Raw genomic sequence first — 20,311 nt, forward strand, 5'->3', positions numbered from 1 at the left:
CTCCACTCTCCCCCCTGCAATCCCCACATAACCCTCACCCCAGTGTTTTTTCCCCCCAATAAGACACAGACCCACTGCTGCTTTAGGCTGTACATTTCTCTGTATGCCATTGTTAAAATGTTTGTCTGGATGGGACCTTTGTCAGTAGGATGAGGGAGGCTGGGATCTCAAGGGTTGTCTTTCTGGGAATGGTGAGCTGTGGGATGCTGAGCATTTTGGGGGAGTGAAGCAGGGAGTGTTAGCAGCAAAGCCTGAAGAGTTAATTTTGGGAGCCTACTGTACCCCTTTCCTTCTCACTTGGCTGCCGGGAGAAAACTGTGGAGGAAGAGGAGAGGAAAACCATCTCTCCCCTCCTGCAGGGCAGCAGTCCAGGATGGGGTTTACAGAGTGCCAGCAGCTTTCCTTCCTCCGGGCTGGCAGGTCTGTACAGAGGAGGCTGGGAGCAGGGCAAAGCTGGTTGCTAGCTCCTTGCCTCCTGCTCTTTGGGACTGTCCTCCTGCAGGTCCTCCTCATCCGACTGCACCACAGGGGTCTCAGCCCCCTCCTCGCTGGTGTCCAGGCTGTTCAGGTCCGTGGAGACGGAGGATGTGGAGGAAATGCGGGACTTGCTCTCGGCTGTGTTGGGTACTTGCAAGGTGATTTCCTCTGGGCACTGGCCTGCGTCTGCCCCTGGAGGAGAGAGAGGTAAGAGGAGGAAGAAAATGGCTTCTGAAGTTTTTTTTTCTCCCTGGCTTCATAGATAAACCCCCCAACATTTATCCTTGGGCAGACTGTGCTTCCCTTGCCCCCCCTATGTGGCTGCTCTGGCCATTCCCCACCTCACTCCCCCAGCTTGGCTCCGGGCAGTGCTGCACATTCCTTCCCCGTTTTTGGCAGTGGAGCCTCTTCTGTCTCCTGTGAAACACGACTCAGAGCTATGCTGTGTGAGGCTGTTGGCTCCAGCAGAGGAGGGCTTGGGCTTGGCCTCGGTGAATCCCTGCAGCTCATGTGCCTGGGCAGGAAGGGGCTGGCACCCCAGGCTCACCCTGTAGGACCCAAGCCCAGCTCCCTGGGCTCTGGCTGGGAGCTGGAGGGGTCCTGCAGCCTTCCCCCTTGGCACAGCGAGCTCTACAGCACGCTGGGGACTTGGGAAACCATGACAAGACACTGACTGCTCCAGAGGAGCTTCAGGAAGAGGATTTGCCCTCCAGACTCTGGGAAGTGCCTGGATTCCCCTGTTTTCTGCAGTGTAAAGTGGAGTCTGTGCCTGTGGGCTGTGGAGGTGGACACTGATGTGGACCAGCCCAGGGTGAGGTCCCTCTAACCTCACAGACCCCAGCAACAAGTGTCCGTATGGGTGGGTGTGTATCTGCATGCAGGGTGGCCATGGCTGAGGAACAAGCTGGTATGGACACTGGGGGCAGGTAGGGCTCCCAGCCTGGCCCACAAAAAGCTCAAACTGCACATACCTGTCAGGGGCCCAGCAACACCACTCTCCTCTGTCCCACAGCCCAGAAACACGTCCACAGTGTCCTGGTCTGACAGGTCTATCATGTCCATCTGCTCCAGCATGTCCACGTTGACCTCCATGGAGGAAATGCTGCCTAAGGGGGCTGCAGACAGAGAGCAGCGAAAAGGTGAGTGCTAGTGCCAGGCAAAAGACACCATGAGCCCTGCATAGGCAAGGCCCTGAGGAAGGTGTGAGGAACACAATTCCACTTGCTGGTAGGAGTCCCCCACAAAAACCTATGTTTCCTTAAAAGACCCCTCTAGAAGCCCTGGTTGCTTCCCTGCAGTCCTTGTCCCTGCCCCAAACTGCTGCCTGGAGGAGCCTGTCTGAAGGCAGTGACTCTGCAGGGCGCCAGCCTGGGCACCCATGTGTGGTGACTTCAGCTAAGTGGTGTGAGTAACCCACAGCACACCCACACAGAGCCTGTGTGGTCCTGTCTCAGAGCAGGACATGTGTGTCCCCAGCTGCCTTCAGCCTGGGGATGTCCCACTTATCTCAAACACCCGTGGTGTTGTCCCCTGAAACACCCCCAGCCCCACGCTGGTGGCTGCAGCACTTACGTCTCCGGTGCTCTATCTGCAGGTGGGATATTGGGAAGAAGAAATCCACATCGTGCTGGAAGACCTCCTCAAAGAACTTCTGACGGTCCCGTAGCTTCATCTGCTGCTGCTGCATCTGCTCTGCATCCAGGCTCCTCTGTGCTTGTTCCATGTCAGCTGGGGAGAAAGGTGAGGAGAGTCAGACCAGGCAGGGCTGCCCGAGCCCTTCTGCCTGTCCCAGATCACACAGTGTGGCCATGCTGGGGGGTAGGCGATTCCCTTCTGCTCTGCTTTCCCAGCACACATTGATTTAGTCACTGCCAATAGATGTCACACACCAGAACGACAGCAGCACCAGAATTTGCTGTGCTGGAGCCTCAGATGTCACTTCCATGGGAGCTGGGAGCTCATGATGAGCTGGGAGCTCATCTGCTGCATTCTCAACTCGTGAAGTGCATTCAGGGACAGGGTGTAAGGGTGTTGTTATGAGATCAGCCATAGTTTGCACGTGTTCACGTCTCAGTTTCCTTGCTACAAAACAGAGGATTGCCTATGAATGTTAACAAGCAGGTGGAAACTCCCAGGGCCAAGAACTGACATTAGTGCTCTAGGCTTTCTGGGCTGAGGGATGCATAAGGAATAAAAGGCATTAGCAACCCTGTCACCCCTGCACACGCTCACCCCCGCTGCCACCCTCCCTATAAATACAGCCACACCCAAGCTCGAAGGCTCCTCTGCTCACACCACCCACCCCCCCCCTTGCACAGCCAGCTTGGCTTCTGCCTGCACAAACATTTTCATTCCTGTAATTCCTCCTGCAGTTCGACACTGGTGCCTGTGCCCGTGGCTCACACAGAAAGGAGCAATGTGAGACCTCAGGCTGTTGCTGAAAGAGCTTGTTGCTGCATCCCTGGTACATCCCTTTTGGGTTGAGTACCTGCAACAGCGAGGACCCAAATGGCACAGAGGGGCTTGTAGCTGGTGGCCCTGGCTGTTCCCAGGCTGGTGTTTGACCTCAGCCATTCCAGATTTCCTCTCTGCTGCCTTTGGCCCACCCAGCACAAGGAAAATCTGATTACTGGAGCAGGCAGTAACCAAGGAAACCAAACAAACATCCTCTGCTGTGCTTGAGCATGGCCCAAACCCTTCACTCCTCCAGGCTGGGAGGGAGGGAACAGGGAGCAGCATCCCCACCCTGTCTGGCAGGAGTTGGGGTGAGGGGAGCAGTGGGGCTGGCTGTGAGCAAATATGCAATGGCACAGGACCAAAATGGGGGAGAGGCTGAGGGCCTGGTGACATGTCCTGGAACTCAAGGTCACATCTTCCTGAGAACTCTTCCAAGGCTCCTCTGCACCTTGTTTCTGGGGCATGCTTCAGCTAAACCCCATTGTCTGCAGGTGCCTGCCCAGGAGGCTGGGTTGTGCCTGCAGCACAGCGTGGGGATGCAGCATGACTCAGGGTCCATCACCACACGCTTTCTGGCAGAGGCTCTGGTCCTCTTCTGGTTGCTCAGTGTCTTCCTGTGATGCCTGGGGCAGGGATCCTGGCTGCCTAAAGGGGACTTTGCCTTGGTAGATCTGACCTAAGCACTGGGTGCCTGCTCTGGTGCAGAGGTTTGGCTGAGCTGTGCAGCTGTGTTATTAGGGCTCCTTGAGCGGCTGACCAGCAGCTGCAGCCCAGTGCTGCTGAGGTAAGGCAAAAACTTCCTGCCTCCCCTGTGCTCTCTGGAAAAGGGAATGGAGCCTGGAACAAGGAGGTAGCACTGTTTAGAGCTTGTTCCCTTCAGCAGCTGGAGCCAGCCTGTACTCTCTGTCCCAGGCAGAGCTCTGCCCCTCAGCCCAGCTCTGTCAAGTCCATGATCAAGTGCCAAGGATCAACCAACACACCAAGGAAAGCCCAGGGGTTACCAGCTGTAGGGGGGCTGGGCTCAGGGCAGAGGCTGCACTGGCTCCCAGATTCAGGGTGACAGACCAGCTCTCTGTGCTGCATGTTACCCAGCGTGGAGGTAAGGAGGAGGATCTCTAGGTCCTCCTGCAAATACAAAATAAACCCAAATGCTAGCAGGTGTTACCCGGAGTGCCACGAGTGTGACTGATCAGTGCCACTGCTATTGTCATCTCTGCATGTGACCGATACTCGGGGTAAGAGTGCTTGGAGAGAGCCGGGTGCATTCCTGTGGGCGCCGGGATTTCTCTCGCGGGAGGAATTAGCAGGACCTGTTTATGAACTTGTTTTCGAGCTCTCTCCGGGCCGTCGGGCACAAGCACTGAGATCCCATTATGTAAGGCAGGCGGGCAGCTGGGCTCTGCTCAGCCCTGCCTGACCCGTGACCGCGGTGGGAGTCGGGGATGGAGCCTTCCCCCCGTCCCCTCTCCTCTCCGGGGGCTCTTCCGGGCTCGGGGGGAGCGAACAGCCCTGTTCGTGTAGCTGCTCCCCAGCAACCCTCGCCGGGGAAATAAAGGAGCCCGGCGTTCCCTGCCGCGGCCCTTCCCGTGTGACGGCGGTCACCCTCCCCGGCTGTCAGTCTCCGGGATTGTCTCACCCGCCTGGCATGTTCCCACCACGGGACACGTTCGCACACACAATGCAGCCCCTGTGCACGGCGGGGGATCTGTCGGTACCTGCTGGTGGCCTGGCTTTTATTACTATTGTCATGGTTATTACTACAGCCCGCTCGGCCAAGGGGCTGATCTGCATTCAGAGCCAGGCTCTTCCCCGCTGGCTGAACCGCCCAGCGATGGCACCGAGCACCCCGCTGCCCTCAGATCCTTCCGGCTCTCACGGCTTGTTAGCCAGGCAGCTTGGAGAGGAACCAGGCCCAAAAACTAGTGCAGAAGTTGGGCAGGCATCCCCCCTGCCTCCCCCTCCCCCTCCTCCCTCCCCCATAAGGTGCAGGCAGGGATTTCCTTCTTGCCTGCACCCAGGCAGATGCCCACAGGGTGGGCTGTGGGTGAGGGTGCCAGCCCTGCTGGTCCCTCTGCCTGGCTGAGCCAGCCCTCCCATGGTGTGGGCTTCTGGCCACCACCGTGGTGGGGAAAGGCGTGGGAGGGCTGGCTGGGAAGCAAACTGCTGTGAGCTCTCCCATCCACACCCTCAACAAAGTGGGTTGGGAGAAGAGCAATTCCTGGGGTGCAGGCACCCCTGATGGCCAAACAGGGACCAAGGGTGGTGGTAGCACCAGCTTTGGGTCCAGTGTGCAGGCCAAGAGCAGTGCACAGTTCAGTTATCTGTATTGCTGCTGGGAAGGGAGGTGTTTTCATTCTTCCCTGGCCCACGAGATCCTGGTACAACCCCCATTCCTATAGGGGGTGTATTTGGGGCTGGGAGAGGGCTAGTTAGTGGATGTATAAGGCAAAGAGACTGCCTTTTGTTGAGGTCAGGGTTCTCTAATACCTTACAGAGATTTCAAGGGATTTAGAGAAGGTCCTGAAAAGTAGTCTGGGCTGTGGAAAGGGACAGGTGATGATGGGGAGGTAAGCAGAGTTGAAGTGAGCTTCCACTTCAAGCATGGGCCAGTTCCCTGGGGAAGGACAAAGCTGGGGCAGGCTGGCCCAGTCAGCTTTTGCCTTTCTCTGTGCACTTTCCCCCAGCCTGATCCCCAGACCTCGCTCCTCCAGAGGGACCCAGGGTTCCCCCCACTGTCCAGCTTGCCGGGTTGCACCTTGTGCTCCTGATCCCTGCTGCAGGGAGATGGGGTGGGGGGAAGATCCATCCCCTCAGCTGCCACAGCATCTCCCAGGAGGCCCTGCAGAAATCTCAAGCCTTTCCCTATCACCCTGCCCCAGCAAAAACCCTACAGGAGAAGGGTAAATTCCTTTAGCTTTGGGAGAAGCAGTTGGCTGGGAACTACCCAGAGAATTGTGCAGGGCCAGGCTGTGCAGAGAGGGGATGCCTGGGCACGCCGGCTGTCAGAGTGTTAATTCCCTGCACGGTCTTTTCTCGATTGGCACATCTGACCTCGTGTTGCAGCACAGCAAAAAATAACCACAGCCCCAGTGAGAGGAAATGCACCAGGCGAGTGCGAGGGAGGCAGTGGTTTTTGGCAGAGCCGCTTGCTAGGAAAAGCGGAGCGGGGTGGGGGGAAGAACTGGAGAGGGAGGACATGGCACCTTGTAACCCCGGTCTGTGCCGCGGCTCCATCCTCTGCACTCCTCTGAGCGATCTCCAAATCCCCTGCGTCTCAGCACTAAAAATATCCCTGCCGCCCAGAGCCTCTTCCCCGGCGGAGGCTGTGTCTGTGTCATAAGACCCTGCTATTCGCGGGGCCCTGCTTCGATTCCTGCGGGCCGGAGCGTGAGGACAGCAATCCAGGAGGGCAACGCGGTGCCCGAGGAGCAACGTGCAAACCGCAGGCACAGGTCCGTGGCAGGCTGTCCCCTTGCAAACCCCCTGTTACCCCGGCCAGTTCTCACTGATGGGTTTTGCTATGCTTAGGCTCCTCTTCCCCTAAACCCCTTGGGAGCGGGGGGATCCGCTCCTCCTTGGGGGGTTTGGAGTTCTGAGGGATACTGATGCCACCGCACAACCACCTCGTGGCCCAACAGGTCCCCGGGCTCAGCTACGTCCCAGTCAGGTGCCCCCCTCCCCCGAGCATCCCCATCTTAGACACAGAGCTTCCCGCGCAGCCGTGCCGGGGCAGCAGGTTGGCAGCGGGAGGCTGGGGGGATGAGGGGAAAGGGAGTTCGGGGGGCGTCCGTGGGCGGGTAGGGTCGGCAAGTGAGTCTGATGGCCCGGGAGTAGCCAGGGCGTGGGTGTGGGTGTGCAAGGGTCACGGATCCTTTGCAAGGGGCATATGATGAGTGTTGCGGGGTGGGGGTGGGGGCAATACGAGGGGATGCGAACAGTCCCAACCTTTCCCACCCGGCGCGATGCCCCGCTCCCCCCCTAACCCCTCCGCCGGCACTTACCGGGCAGCCGCCGGCTGCGGCTCTGTGCCCCGGGCCCCGACATGTGGACGGCTGCTGCGACCGGCTGCGATGGGACGGGACGGGGTCGGGCCGGGCCGGGGCGGCCAGGCTCACCCCCCCGCCGCCCGCCGCTCGCCCATGCTGCGCTGCGGGGCGGTGCTCGGCGCTGCGCGGGGCGGTGCCAGCGCGCCCAGCCCCGCGGCATCCCGGCGGCATCGCGGCGGCGGACACCGGCTGCTGCCTCACGGCTGGGGTGAGCCGGGCAGTGCTGCAGAGGGGTGTTCCGGGCAGGCACATGGCAGGGTCCCTAGCCCCCCAAAGAGCTATGGGTGCACCGTCCTCACAGAGGGTCTCTGCGTTGCCGGGACCTGTAGAGTCCCCGTGCAAGGTCTCTGCTTCCAACAGAGGGTTCCTACTGAGGGTCCTTCCCCTCTCGCCCTTCACAGCCGACCCAGGGAGAGCTCCGTGCTCCGCCGTGCCTGGCTGCAGGGGCTCTGCAGGGGCCGGAGCTCTGTCTCCTCGCAGGGCAGGGGTGGGCCGGGAGCTATGGCCGGCCAGGTAGCACAGTCACCATGCTTGCTTTTTGGTTTTTTTTTTCCCAGATCACGGCATCCCGCAGGAGAGACGACAGCAGGCGGTGCGGGTGTGCCATGGGCTACGTCCCCAGCTCACCCTCAGCAGATCTCACTCCGGGCTGTTTTCTCCCACGTTCAGCCCTGTATCAGGGCTGCTCCTTGGCAGAGAAGCGGCTTTGGCCTCCCTCCTCCTCCTTCCTGTATCTCAGAAGGGTGAGTCAGTGCTCGCCGTGCCCAGCACTGCCCGCAGCCTGGTCACTGCCCTACGGGACAGGATGGAGGGCATCCATTCTGCCCTTTTCTCTGGCTGAAAGGGAGTTTCCAGGGTCTGTGGCCTGTCCCGCCTGCCCCATTCGTAATGTGTTTGTCTCACTGTCTGAATGATTAAAGATAACTGGGTATTGTTTGTGTCCCAGCTGTTTTGGCTACCGTTGCTTTGCTGCTCCCCCCTTCGTTGTCCCCTGGAAGTTACTGCTGCCAAAAAACAGCTCTGTGCTAGGGACCTGGTGCTTGCACCCTGTGCACTTGCCTGGAGCTGCTGGCTACAGTTCACACACAGGGCAGGGGTTGTGAGGAATGAGCTTTGCCCACGCAGATGTTTCTCCATATCTAAAAGCAGCCTGAGTCCTTCCTGGTGGTTTCCAACCTGAACGAGGGATGCCAGTGCTGTGGATTGGCCCTGGAGGGCAGGGGGAGGGGTGGAAGGGGGAGGCAGGCTGATGTAGCAGGAGCGGGGTTCATCGTCTCCGATGCAGAGTAAAACCTTTGCCGGGTACCTGCCTGTTCTGGCTTGCTCAGAGCCCCCTGTGTCCCTGCCGTGGCCTGTGGCCAGCACCAGCCCTTGGCCACCATCCCTGCTGCCCCTCTGCCTTGCCCTGCCAGCGAGGAGGAAAGGAGGCAGGGCCGGGGAATTAGCTCAGGTCCCTGCTATGTGACACATCCGTCGGCTGGCACTGGTTCCTACTGCGTGGCGTGGAGATTTTCTGTGCACACGAGTCCCCTGGAGCACCCCAAGTTCCCCGGGGGCTCCCTGCAGCCCTCACTTTGGGGACAGCGCGAGTGGCTGTCGCCCGTGCAGAGTGATAGGCACCCAGGCCCCCTCTGATGCGGCCCGTCCGTCCTGCCCTTGCTGGGAGGGGGTTGGAAAAGCAGTGATATCATCGGCACGGAGCCTGACTCATCCCGGCTCTTCAGCACAAGCCGTGCCTCTCAGCGGGGCACCCATTTTATTACAACTAAACGAGCGCAGGCGAGCCAGCTCCACATAATGATTTTTGTTTTGTTTTGTTTTGTTTTGTTTTGTTTTGTTTTGTTTTTTCTCACGGCCAAGCATGTCTGCTCGTGGCCGAAAAGGCGAGGGGGGATAGAGGTGATGCTGAAGTGGGTGAAAAGTCTCCCTTTTGGTGGGGAGCCCTAAGAGTAGACCTGGTCAGATACCTGCAGGATCTGCCGTAGCCACGGCATCCCTGCTTTCTCTGTGCCTCCAATCTTGGCTGATGGCACCATCTTTTGTGTCAACAGTCCTTGCCCTAACCACAGATGCCCAGGTCCTTAGGAGGTGTCCCCTGGAGATCCAGGTCACCAGCCCAGGTAGGAATGATGCCTCTTCTCCTCTTCGTGACACAGAGTTCAGCTTCTGCCAAACATCCCCAGGGGAGCCAGCATCAAAGTCGACCCATCATCAGGAGAAAATGTAACATGACTTGTTCCTCCTGCCCTTCCCACTCAGATTTCTCCCATCTATTAGAGGTTTGGGAAGTGAGTCAGGGAGCTGTGAGGATTGAGCTGGGGAGGACTCATCTGCAAAGAGAAAGGTAAACCAGCACCAGGCAGGTGAATCACTCACTGGTGAAAATAGATCTTATTCTCCAGAAGGGATTCATGGTCACGGCTCGGGGTGAGCTGCAGCTTGACGTGATCAGGGAAAGCAAGGCAAGAGAAAAGCAAGGCAAGGCTGCTTTCTCAGTAAACGAGGTGTTACATTGCAAGGGAGCAGCTTGCAGCAGGCAGAGCTCCAGCGACCAGCAGTCCAGTCCTGCAGCAACCTTAAAAGGGGAGATTTTAGCCTGGGGCAGCGGGGAAACAGAGAAGTCATAAACACCCTCTAAGGAACATGGCTGCTGAGAAACGAGCATCACAACAGGACCGGGGAGGCGAAGCGAGCTGGGCTGGCTGGGGTCCACAGCACCATTCTGTGCCAGGAGCCAGCTGGCTCCTTCCCTCCCTCAAGGGAGGGAAGCCCTGTCCCAGCAGTAGTGGTCCCCGCACGGTGCCAGTAGAGACTCCCTGCCAAGTGCCAGGGGTGTTTTGTCCCCCTGCGTGTGGTGTCCCTGCATCCTCAGGCTCCTCATCATGCAGATGTCCCCAGCGGCCAGCAGTGGGATGGGAGGTGGTAGAGCTGCGAGGTCCTGCGCAGGAAGCAGAACACTCATCCCCAGGCAAAGAAGGGGCATTCTTGGAGCACCACAGCAGACACCTAGGAAGATCGAGAAGGGGTCCCCTGTCGGGTTGGGGCAGGGACAGCCCCCAGCTCTCCGGTCTCACCTGCTTGCCCTGCAGTTTGGGCAGGCTGATTCTTTCCCAGCCACTCCTGCAGCCCTACTCAGCCACAGTGCATTTGCCCCCAGGCCCCACAGCTCCTTTTTATCCTTCTGCAGGAGAGGTGACCAAGGTCATGCAACACTTGTCCTGCCAGAGGTGTAGCCCCAGTCCATGGCGAGGCCGCCCCCACTTTTGTCTGGGCAGGCTGGAGCAGGCACCATGGGATGGCATGGGGTAGGGACCCTACTCGGGGGAGCTCCAGGAATCCAGGGCTTGGCTTGCCCTCTCCACCCACCCTGGAAAGCCATGGGGCTGGGAGAAGCCCTTCTGGGTTGCTTATCCCCTGTTGAAATTGAGTACCCCTCTGCCTGGAAAAATGCATCCCTCGGGTTCATGGGCTGCTAGAGAGTGGTGTCCCCAACAGCAAAGCTGTCACCAGCAAAGTGAGCTCTGATGTGACCATCCCCTGCAGTCATGCCACCCAAACAGCCAGGAACACTTCTGCTCCCCTTCCTGCTGAAGGAAAAGGGACTCCTTGGGCAAGACCCAGGATCAAGCTGCAGAGATGCATGATCCCCACAATTCTGAGAAGGTCATGGCAGCCTTGGGAAGGGCTGGTGCCAGGATCAGGGAAAGTTCCGTAGCTGTAGGTGCAGATGTTGAAAGCTTTGACCCTACAGATGCCCTACAGGCAATCCTGGCCCTGCCCCCCCTCCTGCTGCCCGTCCCCACTCGGGGTGGCACTTGGAGTGGGCAGAGAAGCTTGTGGGGGCGAGGGTGAGGGGGGCTTTTGGCAGGGGGTGCTGGGGACGGGGTGCCATGGAGTGTGTGGACGGGGTGCAGGGTGTGAGGAGCCGTGGGTGCTGGCAGAGAGTTCCAGGGAGATGAGATGCTGTGGGAGCGAGGGAACTGCCGGGGGGCCGCGGGGGGGACCGTGGGGGGACCGTGGGTGAGGGCACGGGACTGCCTCCGGGAGCTCGTTAGCCGCCGCCCCGCCCCCTGCTTAATTAACCGCGGCCAAAGCCGCTCATTAGCGGTTGTCGGTGCCGGGTGCCCTCCCCGTGGTGGTGGGTGGGCAGCGCTGCCGGCCATGGGGCTACCGACAGCGGTACCGACAGCAGCGGCAGCAGGGCTGGAGCCCGAGCCCGGCGGAGCCGCAGCGGGATGGGACACCGGCGGGGCACGGCCGTGCTGCTCCTCGCCTTGGGTAAGGCTGCCCGGGAGGGGGTCGGGGTGAGGGGGTCCAGGCGGGGGCTTGGGGTGCCCGGGCTGTGGAGGGGCCGCTTCCTAGGTGTCCCCTAAGATGTTCCGGCGGGTTGGGGTCTTCTCCCTCCCTCTCTCCTCCTCTGGTGGGTACCGTGCCTCTTTCCCGGGCTCCTGAGCTGGCCGTCCTCCTCGCCCTACCCCCAGTCTCCCTCTCCTCCCCCCCTCCAGCTGCCGCTGCTCTCTGCCCCGGGGTGCTGGATGCGGGTGAGCGGGCTGGGAGCGGGGCACCCCGACACCCCCGCGGCAGCTCCCTGCCCGTGCAGAGCGGCTCTTTCGGGCTCTCTGTGAGTGCAGGCACCGCTGGGTATGGGCAAGTGACTTCGTGCATGTTTTGTGTGGAAGGGGCAGCTCAGCGTGCCTGGGTGTCACTGGCACTATGGCAGCTCAGGTCACTACAGGAGATAAGTGACCTCTGTTTCCAAAGGTCTGGGTGCTCATGCTGACCCTCTCGATGGCTGGCAGGGCACCTGGCTGGGCTACTGGCATCGGGCACCACCTGCACCAACGTGTACCAGGGCTTCACAGACTGCGTCCTCAAACTGGGGGAAAACATGGCCACGTACGAGGAGGCAGAGGGCATCGAGCTGCAGGGGCTGCACCGAGTTTGTGGGTGAGTACAGCCCTCTGCCAGGGCCCCCCACGTGTCCCACCCTGTGGGTGCAGGAGGAGGTGTGCTGAGAGGGTTATCTGTGGTGAGCACACGGTGTGGGTTTTGGGCATTGCTCCTGTGCCAGGTGCTGCTGCCCCAACTCTCTTCCTCCTGCCCTCCTGGATCCTCCACCAAGAGGAGGAGGATCCATTCTTGTCCAGCAACCCTCAGCATGCCTAGAGCAGGGCTGGTGGGATCTGATCCCTTCTGCCCCCACCCCCCTCACCCCTGGAAAATCCTCCCCGGACACCCAGGTTTCAACCAGCAACTCGAGATGGCCAGGCTGTGCCAGGGTCCAGTGCTGCTGGAATCACCCTGCCTCGAGTTGGATCCTGCTGCCCAAACCAAACCCTATCCCTTCTGAGACCTTTCATTCATTCTGGCTTGAATTTTCCCCAACCCTGTTTTTACTGAGAGTTTGTAGCAAGTGCCTGAAGATGGTGTTGAGAGATGTTAATTTTAGGGCAACTGAAATAATAGTAAGAGTCAGGTAATGAGGGGTGGTGATGGGCAGGTATGGGGAAAGATCTGCTTAAAAAGCAAACAAACAGAAGCAGCAAGGTGGAGGGGCAAGCAAAGGCTGGAAATAAAATGTTGGCAAAGATAAATAGAGGTAGCTCTGTGTGCCCAGTGAGCTGTGGGGAGTGAAAAGGAGGAAATGCAGACAGAAATTAAGGGAAAATCAACATATTTTGGGGCAGTGGAAAGCTGCCAGGGCAAGGAGGGCCGAGTGCCCTGCAGGTCAGGCTTTCCAAGCTGCTGAAAACCACCCTGCAGGCTGTGAGGGCAAAGGCATCATCACCCTTACTGCTGGGTTGGAGGCTCAGGAACCTGCTCAATGCTGGGGGGGAGCAGCTGGGATGGGGCAGTGGGTGGAAGCAGATCAGAGAGCTGGGACAAGGAGCTGGCACTGAGGCAAGCAGAGGGTCCCCAGCATTCTCATCTGCCCTAGAAGAAATACTGACCTGTGGTTGTTGTCAGAAGTGGAAAACACTTCAACAAAACCCTTTGGCTCAAGGAGAATGCAAAAGTAACTACCCTCACATTTTATTTTTTTTTATTTATTTATATATGCTGCCTATGTATTCTCCTTCCAGCAAACATGCAGATGGGAGGCTGGGTGTCACCTGTTCTGTCCTCCCCCTTCTTCATGGGACAGCCTAGCTTAAAATGAAAATCCTCTCTTGGTTGCAGCTGAAGGCTGGATTGAAACATAAACTGCTCTGCTTGGAGCTGTAATACATTTATTTTTTTTTTTCTTAGCGTGTGCCTTCTTGGTATTAGAAAGCAACCAAGCAGGCAGCCCAGCACATGCTGTGGTTGACTGCCAGAGGAGTGACTCCTCTGCTGAAACTCATGTGAAATAGGGGAGATGAAGTTTTCTACAGGCTCTGGGGCACTAACCATCAGAGAACAGGTCCTGGGATCTTCCCAGCTGGCAGGGCTGGGGCTCTGCACTTCCTGAGACACGCCAGCTCCTGCTGCCTGTCCTGGTACATGGCCAGCTGGGGCTTGCCATGGCTGGGGGAAAAAATGTTGGAAATCTCCCAGGTTTCTGCCAGGAAATATTTCTGAATTATTGACCTTTAACCTTCAGCCTTTTCCTCTGCTGTCTGCATTGTGGGTGCCATGGTCCCCTCTTCTGGGGTGTGAGGGAGGGAGGGACAGCCACAGAGCTGGGACCAGCATGGGGCTGGTGGCACCTTGGCTCTATGTGCAGTGCTGCCCTGGGCAGGTCACTTGCCAGCAGCCCGAGCAGGTGGAAGCTGTGCAACACTGGGGATTGCTATGCTGGCTGAAAGCAGGACCTGCCATCCCCCTCCCACCAGCCACCTTTTGCCTGAAGGCCCGGGCCAGGTTTCACTGCTGCTGCTACAGCTCGGGGCTGGATGGTTCTTGGGTTGGCACCAGCTTTTCTCATTATCTGGGGACATTTATTCTGCCAGAGTGACTCTGTTTAATGAACTCCCTCACAGCTGGTGTTCTGACGTAAGCCCTGGTAGGAAAACTAAATAAGTAGAATGCTCAGGTCCACGTGCCTGCACAAGGTGATGTCTCCAGCACAGGGGACTTGGACAAAACCGAGCTGTCCCCTTCCCATGCACAGGGTCCCTTCTCTGTCTCCAGCTGGCCAGGATGTATCTCCTTCCTGAGAGGTTGCATGTGTTGCCTGTTGTCCTGGCAGGACAGGAATGGTGGCAGAGCAAGGCTCCTGTCCTTTAGGCACTGCTCAGCTTGCAGATGAATTGTGGGCTGGAGGTGGTGCTGCCCACGGTTGGTTCCTGCCTGGCTCTGGTGCCAGGACATGCATTGCTCCAAAGAAGCTGCAGCACAGAATGCTTTCGAGAAGCTCTTTGGGTAAATGAAACTTCTCCTTGGAAGAAGTCATGTGGGGAAGATTAGTTGCAAGGGTGGTGTAGAGCCTTATCTGTCCCTTGGGGAAGCTTTTCTTTTGGAGAAGAGATGCTTCCAGGAAGGAGGATGGCTCATGGCATTTGCTGAGATTTTTGTGCTCCTGCTGTTTTATTTTGTGGCTTTGTATGTACAAAACCAAGATATCACACGGGATTTCAGCTGTGTTGGGACTTACGGACATGCTAGTGTGTGTGCAGCAACCTGCCAGGCCGGGGGTGCCTTCCCCCATCACAGAGCAGCACCTACACCAGCCTTTGGGGGCTGATATAGGGTTTAGTGTCCCACTACCCTCAAACACAGCAGATAAGAAGAAATAGGGCAGGAATCCTCCTTCTTGTCCTCCCTACATGGGATAGGGGACAGGGTCCAGTCTGGTACCTGCTGTCCTGGTCCCAGACAGCTGGAGCCCACCCCTCCCTCCTCAGCTTGGCTATTGTGGGCAGGGGGCTCCTTGCAAATGGCTCAGTCCCAGCTTCTTCAGGGCCACCATGGTTTTTCACCAGAGGTAAGGATGGAGCATAGAGGGGATGAAGTCTTGACAGGCTGGATACTGCTCTGGATGAATGCAGCACGTGGTGCTCAGCTGGTGGGGTGGTGTCCACCACAACCTTCCTGGCACAGTCTACTGGGGGCTGCAGTTTTCAGTTCTGCTTCTGCTGGGGCTTTCTTAGTTCTGGATCTGAAAATAAAAATCCAAGTTGCCATCTTCAGCAAGCAGATCCTGGCTTGTTACCACAGGACCATGGGTTATATTTGCCCGTTGTTTTGGTTTCCCCTGCTTTTCCCCAGGAGTTTTTTTTCCATTTGATGGCTTCTGCTCTCACAGGGTGCTACTCAGCAGATAATGGAGATGTGTCTAATGAGAACACAGTGAATAACCCCTCCTTCCCCTGCTCATACCAGAACTATAAAGCTGAAACCATCTGCAGGAGTTATCTTTCTCCTTGCTTTCTGCTTGCATTTCACCCTTGACTCAGCTTGGAGGGAGCTGTGAATGAACACGCTGAGCCTTTGTTTGCAGCTCATTTTAGATACTCTGGGTGCTTGGTGCCAAAGGGGAACACTTGCTGATGGAAAATAATGCATTTTATTGACTTCCAGAGAAAGAAAGAAAAAAAAATAGTTATGAATTAATCTCAGGGTGTTTTCATGTTTGGAGTTTCATGATGCTCTGGGAGATGATGGAGGGGGTGACAACACAGAGATCGTTGCTGCTGGAAGGATGGGCTGGGGCAGCAAGGCTCTGCCCATCTCCCTGGGACTGATGGTGTGTGTCTCCCTGGCTGCAGGTACTGGGATGAATTTCATACGTGTGCTCTGAGGGTGCTCTGGAAGTGCCAGAAAGAAGCAGTGGCCATCTGGGAGATGCTGAGACGGGAGTCTCGAAAAATCCAATTTCCAGGCAGCTTGTTTGACCTCTGCAGCCCCAGCACAGCCCAAAGCTTTGCCTGGACCCATGTTCCCAACATTTCCATCCTTGGTATCCCCCTCATCATCACTTGGCTGAATTTATAAACTGAAGCTCTGTAAGTGTGGCACGAAGGTGGTGGCAGCAGCACGTGTCGTGGCATCTGATCACTTTTTCAAACCTCTGAGAATAGATTGTGTGGTGCTCAGCAAACACTTGGCTCCATCCTGCACCTGGGAGATGCAGGAGAGCTTGGTAGCATCTCCTGGGTTTTGCTTCTTCACTGTAATTTGGGATGTCTGTCCCTTCTGCCTGAAGGCACAGGCACAGATCTGTTTGACTGCAGAACCTGGGAGCTTGTAGATGCGGGGCAGAGGAATTGGGGGGAAAAGTGAAATTGGTTGTGAACACTGGATTCTTTTGTGCTCTTCTGTGGCTCCTGGAAGGAAACCTGTTTGCTTTGCTTACCCCATCACATCAATTCTCCAGAGTTTTGATTTGGGCACTGAAGATGTGGGCGCTTCTATCAGTGCTATTTGTGAGGTGCGGGGGACAGCGTGTGTCCCCTCAAGGGCAGAGAAGTGTCCCTACAGCTCTGAACTGGCCTTTTTTCTTTGAGGACATGGTGAGACCCCTGTTGAAGAATAATCAAAGGTGTATAACAGCTCTTGCACACATCTGAACTCCTGAGTAACTCTTGTGTTATGTATAAATCTCTTTTCTAAAAAACAATAGAGGGCAAAAATATTTATGGGGAGAGGACAGAAAGGATTATAACAACTCCTTTGCTACAAAGCTTACCCAAAGGTATCTGTACCTGCTGGTGGCAGTGTGTGTAATTCCAGAGTATTAAAGTTCATTTCAAAGCCTACAGTTATTTGTCCTGGCTCTTGTTTGAGAGCACAGTCTCTTCTTTGCAGCTCAGAGCAGTGCTAGTTCTGTGACAGTATTTGCAATAGAGAGGTTCTTGCAACTGATTTCTGTCTGTTAGAAAAGTGGAACAACATTATGGGGCAGTGCCAGGCAGTTCTGTGTTTTAAGGTGCCTGATGAAGCTCTGTGTCCTGCCTGCACAGGGCTGCAGGAGTCATAAAGTCCCAGCGTGGGTCTCAGGTTCTGTGAGGTTCTTGGGGCAGTTCCTCACTAAGAGGAAGCACAGTGAATCCCACTGGATCTTCCTACTGCTTCCAATGTCTTCTCTGTGTGGTTCTGCCTCTCCAGAATTGGGAAGGAACTGGTCTTTATGCTGTGAACTACGACTCAACAGCTGGATGTGGTGGGGAATTCCATGTTCTAATTATGGGACTCAGCTGTCCTTTCACCAGATGTGAAATTTCCATGTTTAAATATTGGGAGATTTCAGCCTGGCTTCCCTGGATGTGTCACTTTGGCTGTTTTCATGGATTGTTTGGCCTCTTACCAGAGCACTGGCTTTGTGATCAGCAGGGGTAGGCAGCTGCTGACAGTGGATGTGCTCAGGGTTCCTCATGCTCCTCAGAAATGTTGAATGAAGCTCTGGCACTGAGACACTGAGCACTGCCTGATGTGGGAGCTGGCACAGCAATGGATACCACAGCAGCAAATGGACCAGAAGGTTCTGAAACTGTGTCCCCAAAGCTGAAAATGTGCTTTAAAGTGTGAGCAGCAGCACTGTGGTGCTGCTAGCCCCAGAGATCCCACTGTATGCACAACACGTGCTTCTCCTATAGCAACAAAATCCTTTTCACCAACTGGTGTTGGGGTTTTTTCAATAATGGGTCATGGTGCTTTCCTCTGACATTCACATGTTCTTACTCTCACCCACCCCATCACTTAATACTCTGCTTCTGCAGCAGCATCAGAATATGAATAAACTGAACCAAATTCCAAGAAATAGCTCTGGAAGAAGCAGCTGGTGTTCAGACAGAGGCACCCAGGCTTTCTACAGACAACAGAGCTGTTACTTAAGTACTGGGTAGCTCAGGCACAAAGCCTGATGTAGTGGAGAAAGGGTAAACCAGAGCACTGCAGAACCTGGGGTGAACCCCTGGAGCTGCTTTTGTTTTATTTCTTACTCTGCTCCAGCAGCAGTGTGATCCTGTTCTCCCCTCTCCCTGTTAGCACTTCTGCTTGTGCTGGGGAATGCTGAAGCAGGTGGGTATGGTGTACATCCAGGGCTGGAGGCTTTTAAATCCAAATCCTGTACCTGCTCTTTGTTTAAAACAGGTGTTTAATGCCTTTAGGAAAACAAGCACAGCCCCCTAAATACCCCACACCCCTCTTAGCTTCTCTCTGGATTTGGCAACTTCTTCTCTGTTAAAATTTTCCACTTTTAAAGAGCTTTGGGGAAGGGGAATATACAAGTCTCAACAGAAACCTCCAAGGAGTCTTTTTGCAAAGCCATGGATGCACGTGGCTACTGACACTACTACTGTCTCCAGGAAGAGCAGGTGTTGGGACATATCTTCCCTGGAAGCAAATCCTTCAACTATTGCACACAAAAACCCAGAGATTCATTAAGAAACAAAGACCATCTGCCAACATTCTGGTACAGAGCAGATTATTTTTGTAAAGCCAAAGGTGCTCCTAAATTTGACTGGAAGCTTGTGAGTGAAAATTAGGTCTCACAGTATGGGAGTGATGAGATTCAGAAGTTCCCTCCTCAGTATTTAATTTTTAGCAGAACTTCCCCTAGGGCTAGGACAATTACAGTAGCTTTCTATTTGAAGAAAAAACCAAAACCATACAGACTGAGTCCTTAAAGGCAAAGTCAGCAGACTTCCAGAAAGCATTTCTAGTCCTACAGCACACTTGATGCTGATGCAGTGCAGCTCATCAGGTATCCCACAGCCTCACTCTTAAATCCAGATCTGCTGAGGATTCTTCTGGTGGCCCTTGCTCCCAGTGTCTCTGGACACAAAGCTGCTCCCAGACCTCACCCCTCACAAGGGAGTCTGCCAAAGCACTTACAGCATTCCTCAGGAATTCAGGAAGTCAGGAGGTAAGTGTTCCTCGGTCCGAAGTTTTCAAAGTGTTCTTACAGGGGGACAGAGCACCTCCTTGAATGCTGTCTCACAGCACCTCTGGGATCAGCTGCCCACTCTCCTTTAGGAAATGGGGTGTCTGTGGCTTTCCCTCTGCTCCCATATTCACTGCCATTGACCTTCCAGCTCACACTTGCCTCGAGACCCCTCCTGAGGACACAGGAGTTCACTCTGAGCTTTGGTGTGGTGTTAAACCTTGAGTTAAACTCCAAACTTCCCCTCTGCAGCGCTGGGATTTTCTTTGTCAGCCCAGAGACAGCGTGCCCGCTGCTCCGAGTCTGATCCCCACACTCACAGCTCTGTTCTAAAGGAGATACTGGCACCTACTGGAAGACCAGTTTATATCTGGGCTGGTGGAGACTGGAAGGAAGGCAAGTGGTGGTATCCTGGCATGGGGAGAGTGAGCAGATTTTGAGAGGGGATGAACTGTTTGCTGACTGCACAGCAAAGTTGGAGGGGAAGTCCTAGGAAGTGACCTCTGGGTGGCCCCCCAGCAAGTGTTGGCTGCTGGCCAGGAAAAACCCAAACTTGTGTCAACTCCTCCCTCAGGAGAGGAGAGGCTGCTGCTGGTCTGATGCTGTGCTTGGAGGGGGTTAAATCAGGAAGAGAAAGCTCATGAAGTAAGTTCTGCCTAAACATAGGCAACTGACAATCCTCCTCTGGGGCAAAGCTGCCAAGTATTTAAACCATCAGGATGTTCTCCTGCCCCCTCTCAATGTTTGGGAGCAGGAATTGAGCCACAGCTCCCCCGGTAACAACAGTCATGAGAGCAGCTTCAGTTTGTCAGCTTCTGCATCTCAGATCATCCCATCACTTTTCCACAAGCTGAATCAGCAAATAATTTATGCAAATTAACACAAGTATTACCACACGAAGGAAAGTCAGTGCAGCAAGATGCTGCATAGGAGAAAATGTCCCTTTAGAACAGGCTTTGCCCTCATTTGGGGTGACAGGGACTGGTCACCCCTCACCAGGCAGGACACAGGTCTGCTTTGCTTGGGATCTGCAAGGAACCTCTGGTCCCCCTGCAGTGATGTTGTCCTTGCTTGCCCACAGGTGATGTTTACTTGAAGTGCCTCCCAATAAAAGCACATCCTCTTCTCCTGAGAAACAAGCAGCAGTTTCCTAGTTAATTAACATCACCTCTACCAGAACAGATCCATTGCTAAACTCCTGAGGCTGCTGGGAAGGCCCAGACAAGTGGGGAGAAGAGTGTGGCTCCAGCACAACTTTGAGAGCAACTTTGGAGCCCCTGGATTGCTGACACTCCTGAAGCAAGGATTACATTGATTGACTTCCCAAGATAGCACTCACTGTTGTCTTCAAAGCAGAGGTATGGAATATTTACTGTAGGAAATGTTATGTTGTAGACAGTGGGCATCTTACAGCCACGTGTTCTTCTCTGGCTGAATCCTTCTGTTGCCATGAAACACTCAGGGTGTTTCCTGAAGTGCTCAGCTTCCCAGGACAACTGTACCACACTCACAGCAACATAATACC

At 55.7% G+C, this 20,311-nt stretch overlaps 2 protein-coding genes and 1 long non-coding RNA gene across 3 annotated transcripts; 2 read left to right on the forward strand and 1 right to left on the reverse strand.

Annotated features, from left to right (window-relative positions):
- Positions 1 to 78: 78 nt before the first annotated feature.
- Positions 79 to 7,079, reverse strand: DBNDD2 (dysbindin domain containing 2). Its single transcript, XM_030463274.1, has 4 exons — positions 6,936 to 7,079; positions 2,050 to 2,205; positions 1,449 to 1,592; positions 79 to 669 (listed from the first exon to the last, which is right to left on the reverse strand). The coding sequence occupies exons 1-4, from the start codon at positions 6,976 to 6,978 to the stop codon at positions 461 to 463; spliced, it is 552 nt and encodes a 183-aa protein (XP_030319134.1). The 5' UTR covers positions 6,979 to 7,079; the 3' UTR covers positions 79 to 460.
- LOC115599451 lies at positions 6,138 to 7,925 on the forward strand. Its single transcript, XR_003988438.1, has 3 exons — positions 6,138 to 6,386; positions 6,463 to 6,670; positions 7,538 to 7,925. It is a non-coding gene; the product is annotated as an uncharacterized LOC115599451 (long non-coding RNA).
- A 3,267-nt stretch (positions 7,926 to 11,192) lies between these two features.
- LOC103539751 (neuritin-like) lies at positions 11,193 to 16,650 on the forward strand. The gene is made up of 3 exons (XM_008506280.2): positions 11,193 to 11,258; positions 11,780 to 11,927; positions 15,671 to 16,650. The coding sequence occupies exons 1-3, from the start codon at positions 11,216 to 11,218 to the stop codon at positions 15,894 to 15,896; spliced, it is 417 nt and encodes a 138-aa protein (XP_008504502.2). The 5' UTR covers positions 11,193 to 11,215; the 3' UTR covers positions 15,897 to 16,650.
- The last annotated feature ends 3,661 nt before the right edge of the window (positions 16,651 to 20,311 follow it).

This window comes from Calypte anna, chromosome 20, assembly GCF_003957555.1.
Source record: "Calypte anna isolate BGI_N300 chromosome 20, bCalAnn1_v1.p, whole genome shotgun sequence".
In the NCBI taxonomy this organism is placed as follows: domain Eukaryota; kingdom Metazoa; phylum Chordata; class Aves; order Apodiformes; family Trochilidae; genus Calypte; species Calypte anna.